Source organism: Danio rerio, chromosome 11, assembly GCF_052040795.2.
Source record: "Danio rerio strain M-AB ecotype USA chromosome 11, GRCz13ab, whole genome shotgun sequence".
In the NCBI taxonomy this organism is placed as follows: domain Eukaryota; kingdom Metazoa; phylum Chordata; class Actinopteri; order Cypriniformes; family Danionidae; genus Danio; species Danio rerio.
Window position 1 is genome coordinate 11704080 of NC_141031.1, and position 21995 is coordinate 11726074.

The 21995-nt window shown below is 36.4% G+C and overlaps 2 protein-coding genes and 5 non-coding genes across 8 annotated transcripts in view; 3 read left to right on the forward strand and 4 right to left on the reverse strand.

Moving 5' to 3' along the window:
- The window catches only part of pla2r1 (phospholipase A2 receptor 1), an 868273-nt gene that overhangs the window by 341535 nt on the left and 504743 nt on the right, over positions 1–21995 (forward strand). The gene's annotated exons all lie outside the window — the stretch shown is intronic.
- Positions 254–2896, forward strand: si:dkey-23f9.9. Of its 2 annotated transcripts, XM_087273394.1 has the most exons (7): positions 379–1306; positions 1508–1607; positions 1711–1786; positions 2024–2112; positions 2189–2285; positions 2389–2528; positions 2624–2896. In XM_087273394.1, exons 1-7 carry the CDS (start codon positions 1147–1149, stop codon positions 2796–2798), a joined length of 837 nt encoding a protein of 278 aa, XP_087129520.1. In that variant the 5' UTR covers positions 379–1146; the 3' UTR covers positions 2799–2896. The 2 variants fall into 2 exon arrangements, with proteins under 2 accessions (XP_087129521.1, XP_087129520.1); XM_087273395.1 differs by lacking the exon at positions 2189–2285 and having other exon boundaries at positions 254–1306.
- Positions 7962–8259, reverse strand: LOC147834676 (signal recognition particle RNA). Its single transcript, XR_015503131.1, has one exon.
- Positions 10408–10705, reverse strand: LOC147834677 (signal recognition particle RNA). The gene has a single exon (XR_015503119.1).
- LOC147834678 (signal recognition particle RNA) lies at positions 13977–14274 on the forward strand. Its single transcript, XR_015503140.1, has one exon.
- LOC147834679 (signal recognition particle RNA) lies at positions 18205–18502 on the reverse strand. Its single transcript, XR_015503130.1, has one exon.
- On the reverse strand, positions 19705–20002 carry LOC147834680 (signal recognition particle RNA). Its single transcript, XR_015503120.1, has one exon.

Genomic DNA, 21995 nt, shown 5'->3' on the forward strand with positions numbered 1-21995 from the left:
ATATATATATATATATATATATATATATATATATATATGCATACATGGTCAATCATTTGGTAGAGCAGGCAGTCAAAGGGTTAATGCTGAGGTGCAGATGGGAAAAATGTCTTAAATTCATTTGGACACATTTTATCTTTTGTCATAAATAAAATTCCATTACTGAACAACTAGGGTCATCATAACTGCATTATAACAGGCTTCATCAGGCAGTAAATCTTTTGGACTCTTAAAATGTGTTTTGAAATATCAGAGACAATAAATATCACACACTTCTGATCACTTCTACCTTTACTGTAATCCACTGCCACACACACACACACACACACACACACACACACACACACACACACACACACACACACACACACACACACACACACACACACTGAAAATCTTCTGACTCAAATAGACAGTATCTTTATAGAAATGTATAGAAATATTGCTGTATAATAAAGCTTTGAACTAAAATTTGGATTTAGATGATGCAACTTTAATATTGTATTGATTTTAACACATAATGAAGATCAAACACAAACATGAATGGATTTATATTAACATTATAAACGCATCAAGAAATGATGAGCTTAGAGAGTTTTAAATCATTTTTAACGGATATGAACTTTAGTAGAAAATACATTTGAAGGTGCCTTAAAAAAAAAGTGTTAAAATACTTTAAAAACGGAAAAACAAATCGCCAATAGGTGGCAGCAAGAGACCGCTTTATTCGAGTGAAGCTTTGAGTGATTCATTCAGCCACGATTCACTGATTCATTGACTCGCCCGACTCTTTACAAAGGCCAGAATAATTCGTGTACGGAAACGCAGCTGTGTTTTATTCAGAGATGTCCAACTGTTCTGCTGTTTATTTTATTATTATCATAGTAATGATTTCAATATTATTTATGAGAAAATAACGCGGAAGTTTTTTAGCGCCTCGTCACGTGATCGTCAGCATCCTTGGCAACGGTTCTTTTTGTGTTGTTTTGAACTCCGCTCTGTCATTGGCATCTGATCTCGGCGTTCTTCGTGGCAACTTATTCGCAGACTATTGATATTATTGATCGTTGGATACATCGATTGATCGCCTGCTGCTCCCTTCATTCAGGTTTGACCCTTGCTATCACACTGTGTTTTGTGTTCAGTATGTCTTGTGTTCATTACAGGTTTCAGAGTCGACTCACCCACGACTCGCTCCAGTTTGAGGGCCTCAACATCACTGTGGGAGAGCTGAAGCGGCAGATCATGAGGCGCGAGAGGCTGAAGTTCTGCCAGCTGAAGATCAGCAAAGCCCAAACTGATGAAGGTGAGATGAGGAAAAGCCACTTAAACTATACTACACTAACATTAGATGTGTTATCAGACAGACTTGTAGAAGCTGTGATGTGTTATCATGACTCTGATGGTGACATATAGTGATGTTTTCAGTGTTTTAAAATGCTAATGGCGCTCAAAGTATACCATGGTAAATGATTATTGCTATATTCAAACTTTATTTTGGTGTCAGAATACACAGATGATGATGCTCTCATCCCCAAAAACACGTCGGTCATCATCAGACGGGTCCCTGCGGCTGGACTGAAGTCCTCCAACAGAAGATTTGTTGGGTAAGTCATGTGAAATGAGCGCAATCATCCTCTGATAGATGTTGAATCAAGAGTTTGAGTCTGTCTGTGGTGTTTTAGTCACACAAGCTCCTTTGTTTTGCAGACATCAAGCTGGACCATCAGCCAAATCTTCTCAAACAGGTGATTCTTCACTCCTCTCACTGGAGCAGCTGTTGAAGGTATTGAACAAATGATTTATTCACCCCACTGTGCTGCTCTGTATTGAACTGCAGTGTTTGCATTTGAGGCGTCATAATGACATGTAGTGCAGAATATCAATACGCAGTGTTTAGCAAACAACAATACACACAAACACACACACACAAACACACACAGCTTCTTAGGGAGATTTGAGGGTGTTTATTTAGAGCAAATCAGTAAAATAAAATTCTAATGTGCAAATGCCTGTGAAACAGACTGAGAATCTGGCTGAGGCAAAGGCATCAGAGGAGGACAAGCTAAAAGCGGTGATGTACCAGTCCAGTCTGTGCTACTACTCCAGCAGGTGAGCGTTCAGACACTGACAGGTTTGGTTTGTGAGAAATGTTAGAGCTGATTCTCATGGTTCTGATGTTCATCAGTGAGGCCATGACACTGCTTGGGCTTCTTCCACCCAACTATGTCTGCTTTCACTGTGGGATCCCAGGACACCACATTAGGCACTGCCCCTCTAAAGGGGTAACTGGGTTTTCTAAGCTTATGGTTGCTGTGAACTTGAGCTCTTGTCTCCATCAGTCAGATTGTTTGCTCTGTCGTTTGACTGTCACTCATGAATTCACAGGGCAGCAGCTCTGCTTCGCACAAGCGCATCAGGAGGAGCACAGGGATTCCACGCAGCTTCCTGTTGGAGGTGGACGACCCAAACCGAAAGGGAGTCATGATGGACGGCAGCGGCAAATACGTCATTCCCATCATAGACGCGTGAGTAAACTGTACTTGGCATTGCCGCATGTTCTAGTGTTTGTGAAAATCTCACATTATGTCTGCTTGTGTGTGTTTGCGCTCGATCTGTTCAGTGAGGCCTATGCTGCTGAGAAGAAAAAGAGGCCGTCCTTCTCCTGCCAGACCAAGCCGCTGTCCTCCTCTTCCTCAGCTGGTGCAGAATCTTCAGTCCAGGACGCCAGAGGGAAACGTTCCCGCTCCCCATCTTCACCAGAGATGCACGGCGACCAGAAGAGACCACGTCACTGAGAGACCTTCACCCAAGAGACCTGGAGCCGACGTGAGCACAGTGTATATATTGTATATAGTTTATGAATAAAACTGAATAAAGATTATAGCAGCATAAACTGTGGACTGGTTGACCTTCACACAATACAGAAACACAAAAGAAAATGATCAACACATTAAGATAGAAATGATGAACTAACATGCTGCGGGAGAACCAGCAGGGCTCGACAATAAGGACTGCCCGATTGCCCGGGGCCAGCGTGCGAGACACTCGGGCCAGTGTACAGGATGTTACTGGCCCGATCGGGCCAGTGCTGCCTTTTTGCCTGCCAGATAGTGCCAGAGCTGCGTGCTGCGACTGTCTGTCAATTGTGTGCAAATACAATCTTACGGTGCTTTGACACATAGACGTTTGTTTCGGAATCTGTCTCGTTTCCCCGTTAGCGCGTTTTTTTTTTGGCATATGTCCAGCAGTTGTGCTGGCATCCGCGGCCACGCCAAATCAATCAGTCCGAGATCGCCTGAATGAGACTGTCTCTGCCCTATTGAGCGGATCGATTGTAGCGAGAAAACAAAACAATACAACCAACTAACGACCCAGGCTATATCACAGTGTATTATGATTGTGTTATAGCCATATATACGGCTATATGAAAAGAGAATGATGAGCAGGGCCAGATGTCATTCTTACCGGTAAATGCGAAAGTGAAAGCATGCTGAAATATTACCGAGAGCTGTTTATCCAGCCTGATCTCAGTTTATCCGTTAGGAAAATTGACCGAAGTTATTATAATCATTTTTTTCCATGTTTTAATCTTACAATATGTTGTGTTAGGCCAGTTGTTTTGTTCATTTCTGCACTGACGGCTCGAAAGAAAATCAACTTTGATCTGCTTCGCGATCTGATGCAGTCTCGGTTCATCTGCTATGTCTCTCTATAATTTAAGCCTAAAATACAGAATTATAGTCAACGTTTCTTTAATAGATTGATTAATTCAATAGATAGATATCTATACAAAACCTGACAATTGAAATGAGGCTCTGTATGAAAAAGTCTGACCTCGATTTGTGTTTGGTGACGATGTCTGTGAGCTGTTAAAATTAAAGTGCACATTTTCACTTATAAAATATTCTATACACAACTGGTCAAAAGTTTGGGGTCAGTGTGATTTAAATATGTTAAAATAAGCTTCTTCTGCTCACCAAGGCTGAAATTATTTCATCATAAATACAAATTGTGAAAGGTTGCACTATAAAATAACTGTTCAAAAGTAGTTTATCATTTAATTTATTCATTTATTCCAGTGATTTTAAAGATGAAAGTTCAGCTTCATCACTCCAGTCACATGATCCTTCAGAAATCACTAACATTAATTATTATTATATTTATTAATGGTAATAGTAATAAAATCAATTATGTCTGGAGTAATGATTTTATTTGAAACTACATACAATAACAAAGCAGTTATTTAAAATTTTGATAAATTTTTAACAATTAAACATTTTTTACATTTATAAATATAGCCTTGATGAACTGAATAATTTTCCCTAAAAAAAAGTTTAAAAATTACTGTAAATATATATACATAGTTATTAGCCCACTTTTGTTGTTTTTTCTTTTTAAAATATTTCCTAAATGATGTTTAACAGAGCAAAGAAATGTTGATATTTTGTCTGATAATATTTTTTCCTCTGAACAAAATCTTATTTGTTTTATTTTGGCTAGAATAAAAGCATTTTTTTATGAAACATTTTAAGGTCAAATTTATTAGCCTCTTAAGCTAATTGTTTTTTAGACTGTCTACAGAACAAAACATCATTATACAATAACTTCCTAACCTGCCTAGTTAACCTAATTCCCCTAGTTAAGCCTTTAAATGTCACTTTAAGCTGTATAGAAGTGTCTGTAGTGAAGTGAAGTGAAGAATATGTAGTCAAATATTATTTAATGTCATCATGGCAAAGATAAAATGAATCAGTTATCAGAGATGAGTTATTAAAACTATTATGATTAGAAATGTGCTGAGAAAATCTGTTCTCTGTTAAATAGAAATTGGGAAAAAAATAAACAGGTGCTAATAATTTAGGGGGACTAATAATTCTGAAATCAACTGTGTGTGTGTGTGTGTATACCCACACACACACACACACCCACACACACACACACCCAAACACACGCACGCACGATCAAATAGCTATTAACTTCTTCTTTTTTTGGTGGGGCCAGTGAAAATTTTGGCCGGGCAAGTAAAAATCAGAACCACTGGCCCGATCGGGCCAGTAGAAAAAATCCTTAGCGTTGAACCCTGACCAGTGTGCTGTCCTGCTCAGAATCTAAAACTTTTAGTTAAAGTCTATTAAATGTTAATCAGAAAAAAAAAAACGCTGAACAGCTTTTATAGTATTCAATAGTTTTCCTCATAAAGGGGAAAAGTTCAAGAAACATGGAAGAAAAGGCGGCATGTACATATTTTTAAAAATCCATTGGAATGACAAAGATGTGCATGCTCTAATAAGTCATTTTGGCTGTGTTCATATGGTGTCTTTTGGTGGTTTCTATTGCTGTTGTTGTTTACTGTTCAGCTGACTTAAGCAAATAGATTTCTTTATATATAAGGCCTCACTGTAGGAAGGTCGCTGGTGGGAGTCCCGGCTGGGTCAGATGGCATTTCTGTGTGGAGTTTGCATGCTCTCTCCGTGTTCATGTGGGTTTCCTCTGGGTGCTCTAAAGACATGTGCTGTATAGGTGAATGAATAAGCTAAATTAGTCATAGTGTATGTGTGTGAATGAGGGTGTATGGATATTTCCCAGTACTGGGTTGCAGCATGAAGGGTATCCGCTGTGTAAAACATATGCTGGATAAGTTGGCAGTTCATTCCGCTGTGGCGACCCCAGATTAATAAAGGGACTAAGCTAAAGGAAAATAACTGAATAAATTGATTGATTGATTTTATTTAACAATTTTAACAAAAATATACAAACAAGTCCAGTTTGACATTCATATCTTAAAAACTGTCGAGGATAAAATACACAAAAAGCCACAGGCTGATTTCCATCGTGGTCATCGATATTCTTAAAAAATGAACGAGCAAATCATAAAGTGCAAACATCATCAGCTCAGAAACTCAGCACAACAAAAATCCTCAACTTCAACCGTAAAACGGCCATTTTTTAATTTCCTCTCTAAAAACTTTCAAATTGAATCTCTTTAAAACTCCTCGGCAGTATATTCCAAGCAACAGTACACAGAAAGACTTTCTACCTGTTTCACTCTTAAATCTACAAGGACAAATACCCCTGCTACTCGCTCTTGTAGAATGACAGTGTACCTCACTAACTAAAACTTAATAAGTAAATATTTTGGGACCGTTTTCTTTAAAATCTTAAACACCATCACCAATTTCAGAAAAGTGACTCTTTTTCCAACTTTTAATAAATTAGTTTGACTATAATATTCATTATTTAAATGTGTCAGTAGAAGTACTTTGGTAACAATTCTGCAACTTATTTTGGGCCGTCTGCAATTTATTTTCCATTTTTGTGGAACTACTGCTGTACCAAAAGACTGCAGCATAGTCAAAGTATGACTGCACTAATGCACCAGCCAATATTTTTAAAGTTTGGAAATCTAAGAGCTCTGTCTGTCTTTCTAAAAACTTAATTTTAGAATCTTTGATTGGACTATAACAGCCATCTTCTCACCTGTCAAATTACTGTCTGAAATAAAACCTAAATATTTCCCTTCATGTTTGGGTGCATTAATTTGATGCTCTACTTTTACCTCTGATCTGACACATTTTCTCAGTTTCGCAGCTGAACCAAATAAAATAAATTCTGGTTTACACAAGTGTAAGGACAATTTATTAAGGTTAATCCATTAAGAGACTTCCTCAGTTTGTTTACTTTTTCATTTTCAATAAATTCCTTCCTCTCATGAGACACAATTATTGCTGCATCATCCGCATTTAACAAAAGCTTTTTTGAACAGGCCATTTTCAAATCATTGATGTATATTAAAAAAGCAAAGGACCTAAAACACTGCCTTGTGAAACCCCATAAGAAACGGTCGAATAATCTGAAAACACACCATTTAAATCTACTATTTGACATCTGTTTTCAAGTTAAGACTTCATGCATTTACAGGCCAAAACACCAAAACCCATTGCCTTTACTTTTAAAATCAATATCCTGTGATCGACTGTATTGAAAGCTTTTTGCAGGTCTAAGAAAACCATCCCACTTAACTTCCTTTATCCATATCGCTCTTTATATAATTTGTTAAATAAAAGAAACTGTTGAATTAGTGGAATGATTTTCCTAAAACCCGATTGAAACTCTACAATACGTCACATTTTAAACAATATTTTTCAATGTGCTAATAAATAACTTTTTCCCTCCCTTTTGACAAAGCACTCAAAATTGATACCAGCCTAGAATTATTAACCTCAAACCTACTACCTTTCTTAAAAATAGGAATAACTCTTGCTTTTTTCAACTTTACCTTGACAAATAGAAAAATTGATAATATGTGTAACCATCGGAGTGACGCATTTAGGGAGTCTTTGAGGGAACTGCACTGGAATATTATCTAACCCTGTTGCTTTACTATTTTTAAGTGTTATTAATTTCTTAAATATACCCCCCTCCTCTATTTTATTAAACAAAACTTTCTAGATTAAAACTGCATTTGGCATAATACTCTATAACTAATTTATCAATAAAAATGCCGTTTTGTACTGGAAGCTTTTTCGCTGTCAATATCAGGTGGTATTAAAAAAATAATTAACAATGTCATAGTCAGATATAATTAAAACAAACATGATGAAGCCAGTAAATCTGGTTGTGACCTACCCGTGTGTTACTTTTGTTTCTGATGGGGTCAAAATTTATAATGTGCCATTTATGTTTAAAGTAAAATTATTCTATATATATATTTTTTAATTTGATATATTTTCAATTAAATTCAATATATTTCTGTCTAAGGCATATTTTTAAAATATAGACATGAAATTGAGATGATTTTTGTATTTTCGTTTACAAATAAACTTTCTGAAGTCTGCTAGTAAACTTTTAATTATTACTTACTATTAATAATGCATAGTCATCATACATCTCTAAATCTTTATTTCTTAAGTTTTACATTTAGAAAGACAAATCAAAGTAAAAAAAAAAAAAACTAATGTAAAAGTCTGCGTCTCTCTGTGTCGCTCAGGCTGCACTGCAGTGTCTATTCACAGGCGCGATCCCACTACTGATCGGCACGGGAGCTTTGACCTGCTCCGTCTCCGACCTGGGCCGGTTCACCCCTCCTTAAACGACCTGGCGGTCCCGAGCTCACCCAGGAGCACCATATCGATACCGAACTTAGTGCGGACACCCGATCAACATAGTCCACTGCAGCCCAGAAGCCCTGAGCTCAAGCGATCCGCAGCCTCAGCCTCCCAGCAGCTTAGATTACAGGCGCGCGCCACTGAACCCGGCGAGAACTGAGGAAATCAAAGCTGTGGAGAATCTGATCATCACAGCGACCTCTAGTGGAGGAAAACTGAAAGATAAAGTAAAGTTGACTTTTTTGCCTTATGTCATTGGATAAATATAATCAGCAGTATGATCCTAAATTTAAAAAAGAATAAATTTTTTTTTTACTTCACTATAGTAATCTGTAGTAAATGTGGTATTTTGAACACCATCGTCATGTTGAGTCTGGATTATAGTTTATCATTTGCTTGTGTTTCTGAGGGCTGTGACTGTAAGAGGATTTTAAAAGCATTCAGGTCTAGTAAATTACAGCGTTTGTAACTTTAATAACAAGCTAATTTATTTAATTATTAATAAAATGAAGACTATAGCGGTATTATTTTACATTTGATTATTCAACTCTACCTGTTAGACTCATTGGAAAACAATAAAGCTCTGTTCATTTCATTTCTATAAGTTTTATTGTATTTATCTCTGCTTGTAGATTGTTTATGGTATTTTATGCAGATGCACCTAATATAAACAAATCGCCCGTACTGTAATCCATTTTGCTATATATTTTATGATCCAATACACCACTGTCACTTTAGTCAAAAGTATACAAAACCGTGGCCAATTTAGTGTTGGAGGTTTCATGGCTAAATTTGCCCAATCTTTATTGATTGCCACCAGTGAGAGCAGTGCGAAGGTTTAATTATCAGAATAATCGCAGCTTCTCTTAAAATATTACAATGCACACAATATTATGGGTGACATATCAGAATTCAAAATAGGACAAAGTGTTGGTGCACGTCTCGCTGGTTCATCTGTGACCAGGACAACACATCTTTGTGATATGACAAGAGCCATGGTATCCTGCTGGGTAATGACAGAATATCACTAAGAAGGACAATCCACATCCAACAGGATTAACTGTGGATGCAGGAGGAAGCTGTAAGAAAGAGATGTCCATGTAGGCATGATAACCGTTTTCAAGTTATAGTACGGTTTGGAAAATTCAAGGTTATAAAACCGGCAACATTTTCTGTAATACCGTACCTGAGGTATATGTACGATTTTTTATTTACATTTTTAGGACAACAGTATCTTCAGCAGAAAAAATATCCAAAGATGCTGTTTAAATTGTAAAGAAATGTTTTTGAAACTAATGAAGACAGAAAAAGACAATGATTTATTTTCATTATTTAGTCTGACCATTTTACTGCGCCAAAATATTTTAAATCTTTCAAAAATAAAATATTGTTTTTAAAGGGGAAAAAGTTTTTGTTTTCTACCCAGACATTTAAAAAGAGTATATTTTTGAGCAGTCATCACAATATGGTGATACCATATTTTTATCCAAGGTTATCATACTATCAGAATCTTATATCGGCCCGTGCCTAGTGCTAACCCAGATTCTATTGAAAAAATAATGATCAATATATATATATATATATATATATATATATATATATATATATATATATATATATATATATATATATATATATATATATATATATATAATTATTTTATTTTTTATTTTTTTGCTTATACAGACAAAAAGAAACGTACAGACAGAAAGAAATTTACAGATTTATCAATTCCATTTGTAACATTTTTAATACTTTATCTTTTCAATAGGGGTAATTATGGCTTTGCACTTGATTGTTAACTTAAAGGAAACAAAGTAGTGAATGACAAATGATTACTATCAAATGAGCAGTAAATTTTAAATATATCGTCCATTAAAAAAGGCTAAAATTAGATTTTTTTTAATTTCTGTGGTCAATGTATACTTTACATGCAAAGTAAATAACGTTTTTCACTTCAAATATTTTTCCTCTCTACTTAGCAAGCATAATAATTTGGCACACAGAATCATATATTGTTTACAGACATAGACTGCCATTGAGGATTCACTAGGGATGTTTAGTCAAGTAAAATGGTCAGACTCAGGATTGTCATATTAAGTATGCTATTTTATTTTATCTGTATATTACATGAAAAAAATCACCAAAATACTGGGCAAAAAGAAAGCATCTTATTTTGTGTTGCTTACATTGTTTAATTTCTCATAGACTACTAATAGTAATGCATTAAATAATTTAGTCAGTGATGGTTTACCATGATAATTTTAAATATCTCGTTGTAATACTAAAAGAACAAGTAAAAAGTCTGCGTCTCTCTGTGTCGCTCAGGCTGCACTGCAGTGTCTATTCACAGGCGCGATCCCACTACTGATCGGCACGGGGGTTTTGACCTGCTCCGTCTCCGGCCTGGGTCGGTTCACCACTCCTTAGACGACCTGGTAATCCCGAGCTCCCCCAGGAGTACCATATCGATGCCGAATTTAGTGTGGACACCCGATCGACATAGTCCACTACAGCCCAGAAGCCCTGAGCTCAAGCGATCCGCAGCCTCAGCCTCCCAGCAGCTTGGATTACAGGCGCGCGCCACTGAACCCGGCGAGAACTGAGGAAATCAAAGCTGTGGAGAATCTGATCATCACAGCGACCTCTAGTAGAGAAGAATTTAATGATGAAGTAAAGTTGACTTCTTTTGCCTTACGACATTGGATACATATAAGCAGCAGTATGATCCCAAAAAAAAAAAAAAAAATGTACTATAGTAATCTGTAGTAAATGTGGTGTTTTGAACACCATCGTCATGTTGAGTCTGGATTATAATTTATCATGTGCGTGTGTTTCTGAGGCCTGTGACTGTAGGAGGATTTTAAAAGCATTCAGGTCTAATAAATTACAGCATTTGTAACTTTAATAACAAACAATTTTATTTAATTACTGTTAAAATGAAGACTATGCGGTATTATTTTACATTTGATTATTTAATTGCTGTACCTGAATACTGTTAGACTCATCGGACAGTTATAAGCTCCGTTCATTTCATTTCTTTAATTTTTTATTGTATTTATGCTTGTAGATTGTTAAATATATTTTATGCAGATGCACACCTAATATAAACTAATCACCCATTCTGTAAGTTTTTTTTTTTTTTTTTGCTGTATGTAGTATGCTACAATACACCCCTTTTGTTGTACACTCTCTGAAATAAAGGTACAAGAGCTGTCACTGGGGTGGAACCATTTCAAAAGGTACAGGATGAGTCTAGTAAAAAAAAAAGAAAGTATTTTTCAAATATTACATTTATCAACAGTTGGAACACATTGTTTTTTTTTTTTTTTTTAACATTTCAGTCATTACGGTTGTGTTCAAATTATTTTCTGTCTTATAAAATCTGTAAAAAAAATAATGCAAATTTCAGTAAATCAGAATTAAAGTGATAGTTCACCCAAAAATGTCAATTCATACTTTACATTATCATACTTTTTGGGTGAACAATCCGTTTAAGATTGTGTTCAAACAGTGAACTTCTGAAACAGTAAATTATTAATCAAGTAATCAATAATGTTTGGTTTCTTATCCAACATTCATCCATGCAGTGAATAAGAGGCATTAACATCCCGAGTTACATATTTATTCAATTTACTCCTACTGTGACACTAGCTGTGGTGTCAGATGCAGTTGTGATCATCATTGTTTTCAACATCTTTAAGACTCAACTGAATCTCACACAATCTTCGGCATACACTGATAGACTTTCAGCTTTAGCAGCACATTTTGCTCAATTACACATTAACCTTGAGGTGAACAGTGTTATGAAATACAGCAACAACAACACAGATTAAAACTTGCAGTTCTTTATTTCTGGTCTAAGGACTAAAAAGCTGTTTAATATTGAGGATAAAAGAGCAAACTAAAATCACTGAAGAGCAATACCTAGATGCGCAGCTCCACAGGTCCCAAACCATGCAAGCCAGTGGCGACAGCAGCGAGGAAAAAACTTCACTAATATACAACATATATATGATATTAATATTTATGAATGATATTTTTGCATATGAATATATTTGTAATGACTTGATTTTTGTGGTAATGCAAAGAACAACAGTTTGATAACTTTTCTCACTGTGCTTTACTGTTTTAGTCTTGTCTACTACATGTGTGTTGCTGTTGTTTCTTTTTTATCCCTTGCTATGACAGTGAATCTGGAAGCAAACATGATGCAGTTATAAGCTGAGCTGCATGCTATGCTTTTAATGCGTACACCTAACCCCACCCCAATCCTGCCCCTTCCAGTGATGTCACTAGCTCAATTGAGTGCATTGTGTCTGACATTGCATGTCTGATATATGCAGGCTCAGCTTGAAAATCCAAGGGCCCTATCATACACCCGGCGCAGTGTGGCACAAGACGCGGCGCAATAGTCTTTTGGTAGTTTGAGCTTGGCGCAAGAGTCGTTTTGAGGCGTTGTGCTACGCTGTTTAAATAGCAAATGCATTAGCGCTCATTTGTGCGCCCATAGGCGTTCTGGTCTAAAAAGGAAGGCGTTCTGAGGCGGACCGCTGGCGCGTTGCTATTTTGAGAAACTATAATAGATTTTTCATTAGACCAAAACTAACCCGGTCTAAACTCCAGCACAGAGTTGCGCCTCGCTTACACACTGCTTAATACGCACAAGAGAGCAATAGGCAAATATCTTTACATATGAAAAAAATTAAATATTAAGGATATATATAGGATATAATAAGAATAGATATAGGATATAAATATAAAGGATTGAAATATTACAAAACATATTATTTTCTAGCCTACATAAATATGAAAAATCACTGCTTTTATGTCTTCTTCATCTCGGGAGGCTTTTTCAGTTCATTCATAACAATTTGCTTTTGTATAATAGTATTATTATTAGCAGTATTATTTAATATATCCATATTTATATTTGTTTTATTAAAAACAAGCTTAGATTTGCCCACCTGTCAGGTTTTAGACCATATGGGGCATGGCAGGTGTATTTGGAAATAACTCAGTATTTTGACCACTTGGTCAATATTGTTCATTTATTCGTTTGCTGGAAATTAGAACTGAATTTAGTAATAGTTTTGAAACAAATCTTTGCGCTTAACAAACGAAATTAATTATTTATAGGCTAATTGAAGTCTGTGCGTAAAGGTTTCCCTATCCAAGAGCGAATGTGAAAGTAGTTCCATTATCTCTCATTCTCACGCAGTAGATGCTCTGTTTAACAGCTTTCTGTTAAAAAAAAAACTGTTAACTGTGAACTGTTTGCTTGTAAAATGCTCATTTTTTCCACTTAGATTTACTTTGCATCCTGTAAATAGTGAATGCGCTGTTGGCGCGACACAGCTGGCTCTTAAAGGGAATGGGAGATGAGACTCTAATTGGTTTATTCTCAAAACACACCTAACTCATTAAGAAAATAAACTCAACCCTTTTAGCCCATGCGCCTTGGTGCAAAGCGCATTTTCTCGTCCATAAATTAGCAAAAATGCGTTCAGACACGCCCTGAAAGCGTTTGCGCCCTGCGTTTTGCGTTCTGCGCATGGACCGTCAAAATAGAGCCCCAAGTCTGCATCCAGACACTATTGGGCTGACTTGACAGTTGCCTTTAAATATAGGCGAACTTTCTATTTAAACTATACAGTATAATAAACTTTGTATGGTTTAAAAACACTTTAGTATTTACAACAAATTACTAAAGAATGTTTTTTTTTTCATTTGGGACCATTCAGCTGTTGATATTTATCCAGTGCCATCAGACAAAAAATAGTCTACTTTACTTCATCGTTCAGATTTACTCCACTAGAGGTCGCTGTGATGATCAGATTCTCCACAGCTCTGACTCTTTCAACTCTCGCCGGGTTCAGTGGCGCGCGCCTGTAATCCAAGCTGCTAGGAGGCTGAGTCTGCGGATTGCTTGAGCTCAGGGCCTCTGGGCTGCAGTGAACTATGTTGATCGGGTGTCTGCACTAAGTTCGGTATCAATATGGTGTTCCTAGGGGAGCTTGGGACCACCAGGTCGTCTAAGGAGGGGTGAACCGGCCCAGGCTGGGGACAGAGCAGGTCAAAGCCCCCGTGCTGATCAGTAGTGGGAGCGCGCCTGTGAATAGACACTGCAGTGCAGCCTGAGCAACACAGAGAGATGCAGACTTTTTATTTGCACTTTTGTCCTTTGAAATTTATAAACAAGTAACAGTAAAAAAAAACACTAAATAAATTATTTAATGCATGATTAGCCGTATAAAGCATTTTAAATAAACAACTCAAAGTAACACAAAATAAGGTGCTTCTGCTTTGATGCGGTGGCTCGGTAAGTAGTGCTGTTGCCTCACAGCAAAAAGGTTGCTGGTTTGAGCCTTGGCTGGGTCAGTTGGAGTTTCTCTGAGAAGATGCTTTTTCTCCACATGTGTTTCCTCTTGGTGCTCTGGTTTCCACCACAAATCCAAAGACATGAGGTACAGATGAATTGGGTAAGTTAAAATTGTCTGTAGTGTATGAGTGTGTATGGGTGTTTCCCAGTGATGGGTTGCAGCCGGAAAGGCTTTTGATGTGTAAAAAAACTATGCTGGATAAGTTGGTGATTCATTCTGCTGTGGCAAAAGGGACTAAGCTGAAAAGAAAATGAATGAATGAATGAATGCAGGGGCGGAATGGCCATCTGGCAAATGCCAGAAGGGCTGGACCATTTTTTAAATGTGGGCCAGTCAGATTTTTTTATGTATTGTTTTTACATGCAGACAGCTTTTATCACTTGCAAGATGTGAAATTATGGTGAGGATGATGATGACGTTGATGATGATAATAATACATGTTAAGCATGTGGCCCAATCGGTGACGGCCGGCTGGTTTTGAGATGGGTCGCCCCAATCCGACCCAATGATGCTGTTTTAAACTGTTAAGAAATCTGTGTTTTTGAAACTAATGAAGACAGCAGAAGTCAATGATTCATTTGAATTATTTAGTCTGACATGTTTACTGCTTTAAAATATTATAAATCTTTACAAAATAAAATATATTGTTTTGAAAGGGGAAAGGGATTTTGTTTTAAAAAGAGTATATTTTAGAGCAGTCATCACAATACCGTGATACTATGATATTTTTGTCCAAGGTTATCATACAATCAGAATCTTCTATCGGTCCATGCCTAGTGCTAACCCAGATTCTATTCAAAAATTAAAGATCAATAAATAAAAGTACAGCTGCCCAACTTACTGAATTTTAAATGTGTATCTTCTCAACTTTTTGGTTTCCACCAAAACTGTTTTGCAAAGGGTCAATATAGGTCAATATACATGGCCAGGCTGCTATAACCAAACCTTTGGTCACTCTTGTCAATGCCAAACCTCAGTTTCAAATGGAGACAGCAGTGTAAATCTTGGGCTGTAGACAATGCGAAACATTTATTGATCTCTGATGAGTCCACCTTTACTGTATTTATATGATACATGAGATATGGCGTGAAGAAGCCCCAAAGAAGCAACCCACCCAGATTGTTGCATGCCCAGAGTAAAGCATGACTTCTTCCCATTTTTTTTTTTTAAACTTTTTCTATCTGTGCACATAATTGTGTGGATGGACGCATCCATTAACTTTGTGTTCATGCACTCAGAGAAAGTTCTGATCAGCAGGTATTGCCGTTGAAACAACTATTACAGAGAGCAATGAAACCACAAGCTGCAATGTGGATTAAACAATGAATGATATATAAATGCAGAATATGGGTTTTAAATAGAAAACATTTTCCACAATTTTGTCCCCACAATTTCTCAAAGTTAAAACCTTGTATACAAATATATATCTTGCTAACAGACAAAAAGAAGAAATAATGTTACAGATGCCATGAATATGTTTACTTTTAGACTTCAGACATTTTCACAGTAAACTCCAAAAATATTCTCAATTCCATTTGTAACATTTTTAATACTTTATCTTTTCAATAGTGGTAATTTTGGGTTTGCACTTGATTGTTAACTTAAAGGAAACAAAGTAATGAATGTCAAATGATTACTATCAAATGAGCAGTTTTAAACTGTAATAATATCCATCCATCTATTTTCTTGTGTCTGCTTAGTCCCTTAATTAATCTAGGGTCGCCACAGCGGAATGAACCGCCAACTTATCCAGCACGTTTTTACGCAGCAGATGCCCTTCCAGCTGCAACCCATCTCTTGGATATTGTAATAATATCCTCCCTTAAAATGAGGCCAAAATCTGATTTTTTCAACTTCTGTGTTTGTCAATATATACTTATATGTAAAGTAAATAAAATCTTTCACTTCAAATATTTGGAGCGACGCTGTGGCAGTAGGTAGTGCTGTCGCCTTACAGTCATCAAGTCACTGGTTTGAGCCTCGGCTGGGTCAGTTGGCATTTCTGTCTGGAGTTTGCATTTTCTCTCTGTGTTCGCGTGGGTTTCCTCCGGGTGCTCCAGTTTCCCCCACAAGTCCAAAGACATGCAGTATAGGTGAATTGGGTTAGCTAAAAAATGTCCCTAGTGTATGTGTGTGAATGAGAATGTATGGATGTGTCCAGGGCTTTACATTAACACCCGCCAACCCGCCAAATGCGAGTAGATTTCGGAGGTGGCGGGTAAGACAGACACTCCCACTAGCCACTTTGGCTGGTTGAAAATAATTTTCCCAGATAATAATTCTTAAAAGCAGGGTTCGACAATAAGGATGGTCCAATATGCATGCACATGCGATCGACAAGCAACACGACTGACAAAAATAATTGCGTTCGCAACTTCGCGCGAGCAAAGCAAGTGAATACTGGATGAGAGGATAATCGACTGTTTATAACGCGTGCGCGCTCCCGTTTCCTTTTGCGAAGCAACTGTGTCATCTAGAAACACAACTGATGCGAGGGAGGAACATGCACCTACAGGCTACAGTCTTGCTGCTTTCCAGAGTTTCAGAGTTGACTTATTGTAAGCAGCGCCAGTTGCTTTCGGTTTAACCATTCTTTGAAAAGATAATTTATGGGTCTATCATTATCATGCGTGTGTGATCATCCTTTCATTATCACACAGTGTTTTTACCTGCTTTCTTTTGCATTAATTTAATTATCATTTTCACAATAACATTGCTTTAATGGGAGAATAACTCCCCATTTATGTGTAGTTAACTGGTGATCTGGGACCTTTAGCCAGGACATATGACTGTGTAAATGTTTTGTTAAATAAAAAGTATAGTATTCAGCTATATTTTGCATGTTTTCACACATTTAAAATGTGTGGCTAAGAAATAATTAACTGTTTATTTATGGTGTGGTCAGAGATAAATTGGGTAAATCCTTAATTTTGAGCTCTGAAAATTATGAAAACTAATTGTAATAAATGAAACCCTGACCCATTTGCTCATGATTATTAAGCAAGCTCATATACGACACACAAAAAGTGAAATAAAGGAGGAGGCATGTAGAGATAACGCAAATGCTAAATCAAGTAATTTTAGCATGTCAAAGTCACATTTATGTGTATAAAATATATTTTTCCAACAATAAAATTGTGGCTAGTGAAAATGGCGAGTGGCTAGTAATGTTGGAAAACTATTAGCCACATTGGCTGGTGGTCAAAAAAGCTAATGTTAAGCCCTGGATGTTTCCCAGTGATAGGTTGCACTTTGAAGGGCATCGGGTGCCTAAAACATGTGCTGGACACATTCCACTGTGGTGACCCAAGATTAATGCAGGGACTAAGCTGAAAAGAAAATGAACTTTAAATATTTTTTCCTCTCAATTTAGCAAGCATAATATTTTGGCATTCACAATCATATATTGTGGACAGACATGGACAGCTATGGAGGATTCACTACGGATGTTTAGTCAAGTAAAAGGGTCAGGTTCAGGATTCTCGTACTAATTTGAAGTTCACTATTGTATTTTATCTCTGTAGTACATGAAAAAAAAATCACCAAAAAAACACGGGGCAAAAAACACGCACCTTATTTTGTGTTGCTTACATTGCTTAATTTCACATAGACTACTAATATTAATAATGCATTAAAGTGATGGTTTACCATGGTCAGTGATGGTTCACCATGATAATTTTAAATATCTCGTTTTAAAACACAAAGAACAATTAAAAAGTCTGCGTCTCTCTGTGTTGCTCAGGCTGCACTGCAGTGTCTATTCACAGGCGCGATCCCACTACTGATCGGCCCGGGGGCTTTGACCTGCTCCGTCTCCGACCTGGGCCGGTTCACCCCTCCTTAGACGACCTGGTGATCCCAAGCTCCCTCGGGAGAACCATATCTATACCGAACTTAGTGCGGACTCCCGATCGACATAGTCCACTGCAGTCCAGAAGCCCTGAGCTCAAGCGATCCGCAGACTCAGCCTCCCAGTAACTTGGATTACAGGCGCGCGCCACTGAACCCGGCGAGAGCTGAGAGAATCAGAGCTGTGGAGAATCTGATCATCACAGCGACCTCTAGTGGAGGAAAACTGATGTCTGCTAATGTTATGCTTATAGTCCAAGATAACCCCCTTTCTTTTGGTGTTTATCAAAAGTTGAGTTGTAAATAAATTAGTAGCTATATCAAATAGATTTAGCAATTAGCATAACACACTAAATCAAGCGATCAAACCACTGCTTAAACTCTCTAAATTTCCATCAGATAAATACCATTCAATATTGTTTGATGTTTACTCATTTAAGGACACGTTCAATAAACAATGATTCATTTTCCATTTGAAAATAGGTTTGAAAATTATTATGTAAAGTCGCCTATCTAATTTATATTTTTTGAAACACTTTTTAATTATTAAAAAAAAAAGTTAAACTAAAAAACAGGCTGAAAAAAATAATTAGGAATTCCCTTTAATAAAGTTTGTTATTAAACAAGAATTAAACTATAGAAGGACCTGTTTAATCTACAGTACTACCTTTTGTCCAAAAAACTGCAGTCAATTAGAGTCTCCATGCAGACAAGGTGGAGACCCCATCTTATTATTACTCTAAAACTGAACTGCTATAACTTAAAGACAATTTTTTTAAGTTTTATGGACAGATAGACTGAGAGTGAGTTTAGAAGATCCAACACGTCAAGTCAAAGCCATGATGGTGAGGAAAGACACCTTAAAAGTTAGACTCATAATGAACTCCCAAAGCTACTGCCACACATCAGAAGATAAATTCTTTTGACAGTACTAATGAAAGTTGTGGGTCCCTACATTTCCATTTTTGGACTGTTTTACCAGCAAATGAATCTTGAATGCACAAATAAGCAAGGCAATTTTTACTTCCTTTTAAACAAATTACATCACTTAAGAATGAGCATAAACTAAATTAATATTTGTTATGAAAATCAATGTATTTTGAAATTGTTAAAAAATTAAAATTTGTCTTGAGAATTATAATTATGCATGCACTAGATCATTATTTAGGCTGTGGTTTTTTTTTATTGTGTTTTGTCCATAAGGGTTTTCATGTTGTGTTGCTTTGTGGTTTTTATTTCACATGCTATAGTGTACTAAATATGTCTCCAGCATTAGGCCTAAATAAATGATTAAAGTGATGATGGCTTATGTTTTGATTATTTTAATAAAGTAGTTTGTTTAAAATGGTCAAAGAACACAAGTAAAAAGCCTGCGTCTCTCTGTGTCACTCAGGCTGCACTGCAGTGTCTATTCACAGGCGCGATCTCACTACTGATCAGCACGGGGACTTTGACCTGCTCCGTCTCCGACCTGGGCCGGTTCACCCCTCCTTAGACGACCTGGTGATCCCGAGCTCCCTCAGGAGCACCATATCGACACTGAACTTAGTGCAGACACCCGATCGACATAGTCCACTGCAGCCCAGAAGCCCTGAGCTCAAGCCATCCGCAGACTCAGCCTCCCAGTAACTTGGATTACAGGCACGCGCCACTGAACCCGGCAAGAGCTGAGAGAATCAGAGCTGTGGAAAATCTGATCATCACAGTGACCTCTAGTGGAGGAAAACTGATATCTGCTAATGTTATGCTTAAAGTCCAAGATAACCCCCTTTCTTTTGGTATTTTAGATTTAGCAATTACCACAACACACTAAATCAAGCGATCAAACCACTGCTTAAACTCTCTAAATTTCCATCAGATAAATACCATTTAATATTGTTTGGTGTTTACTCATTTATGGACACGTTCAAAAAACAATGATTCATTTTCTGTTTGAAAATAGGTTTGAAAATTGTTATGTAAAGTAGCCTATCTAATTTACATTTTTTAAACACTGTAATTAAAAACACAGAATAAATGACATAATAAATTTAATTAGAATTACACACAGTATATGCATAATTATTATACCCCCTTTTATGATCACATTTACACTTGTATTTCATTAGTTTTATCAATTGCAATTTTATAATATCTAGGCTATTATTCACTTTGTTTATAAGTTTTCACTAAAAAGCGATTTTAACTGGGATTGAGCATGATTTTGCATTCATAACCGAGCAGTATTCATTTAACAGCTAGAATGATCTAAAAACAAGATGTAATTTGCACTCGGATGTCAAAAACAGATAAATGTCCACAAGAAAGATGCAAAAGAAACTTCCAAATACAAGCCAAACTACTGGATAAGAGATCCAGGGCAATTATAAAGAAAATAAAAATAAACTAAAAACAGGCTGAGAAAAAAAAATAGGAATTTCATTTAAAAAACATTTTGTTAAACAAGAATTAAACTATAGGAGGACCTGTTTAATCTACAGTACTACCTTTTGTCCCAAAAACTGCAGTCAATTAGAATCTCCATGCAGACGTACAAAGTGCAGACCCCCATCTTCTGAACTGCTATAACTTAGATAAAGACAATTTTTAAAAAGCTTTATGGACAGATAGACAGAGAGTGAGTTTAGAAGATTCAGCACCAGCTCAAGTGGAGAATCTGATCATCACAGCGATCTCTAGTGGGGGAAAGCTGAAAGATAAAGTTGACTTCATTTGCCTCATGACATTGGATAAACATAAACAGCAGTATGATCTAAAAAAAAAAAAAAACAGAAAAAAACCTATCCTATAGTAATTTGTTGTAAATACTATAGTGTTTTGTACACCATCTTCCTGTTGAGTCTGGATTATAATTTATCATGTGCGTGTGTTTCTGAGGCCTGTGACTGTAAGAGGATTTTAAAAGCATTCAGGTCTAATAAATTACAGCATTTGTAACTTTAATAAAAAACTATTTTATTTAATTACTGTTAAAATGAAGACTATAGCGGTATTATTTTACATTTGATTATTTAATTGCTGTACCTGAATACTGTTAGACTCATCGGTACATCAGATTTATGCTTGTAGATTGTTAAATATATTTTATGCAGATGCACACCTAATATAAACTAATCACCCATTCTGTAAGTTTTTTTTTTTACAGCTATGATACAATACACCACTTTTGTTGTACACTTTCTGAAATAAAGGTACGAGAGCTGTCACTGGGGTGGAACCATTTCAAAAGGTACAGGATGAGTCTAGTAAAAAAAAAAGAGAGCATTAATTTTTTTATATATTAATTATTTATTGGTGTCTGATGCAGTTGTGATCATCAGTGTTTTCAACATCTTTAAGACTCAACTGAATCTAACACAATCTTCGGCATACACTGATAGACTGTTTCAGCTTTACCAGCACATTATGCTCAATCACACATTAACCTTGAGGTGAACAGAGTTATGAAATACAGCAACAACAACAAAGATTAAAACTTGCAGTTCTTTATTCTGGTCTAAGGACTAAAAAGCTGTTTAATATTGAGGATAAAGAGCAAACTAAAATCACTTTGCACTCTCACTGATACTTCTCTCACATTTAGTGACTGAAAAGTGTTGATTTAATTAATCGTTAAACTACTTTTCAGTTGGCATTTAAAACCTTTCATTATTCA

Bases quoted from the DNA above. Each gene is read 5' to 3' on its own strand.
- si:dkey-23f9.9 (XM_087273394.1), top strand. From the start codon at position 1,147: ATGTCTTGTGTTCATTACAGGTTTCAGAGTCGACTCACCCACGACTCG. The intron at 2,286-2,388 runs GTAACTGGGTTT...ATGAATTCACAG, and splicing joins GGCACTGCCCCTCTAAAGGG to GGCAGCAGCTCTGCTTCGCA. The intron at 2,529-2,623 runs GTGAGTAAACTG...CGATCTGTTCAG, and splicing joins GTCATTCCCATCATAGACGC to TGAGGCCTATGCTGCTGAGA.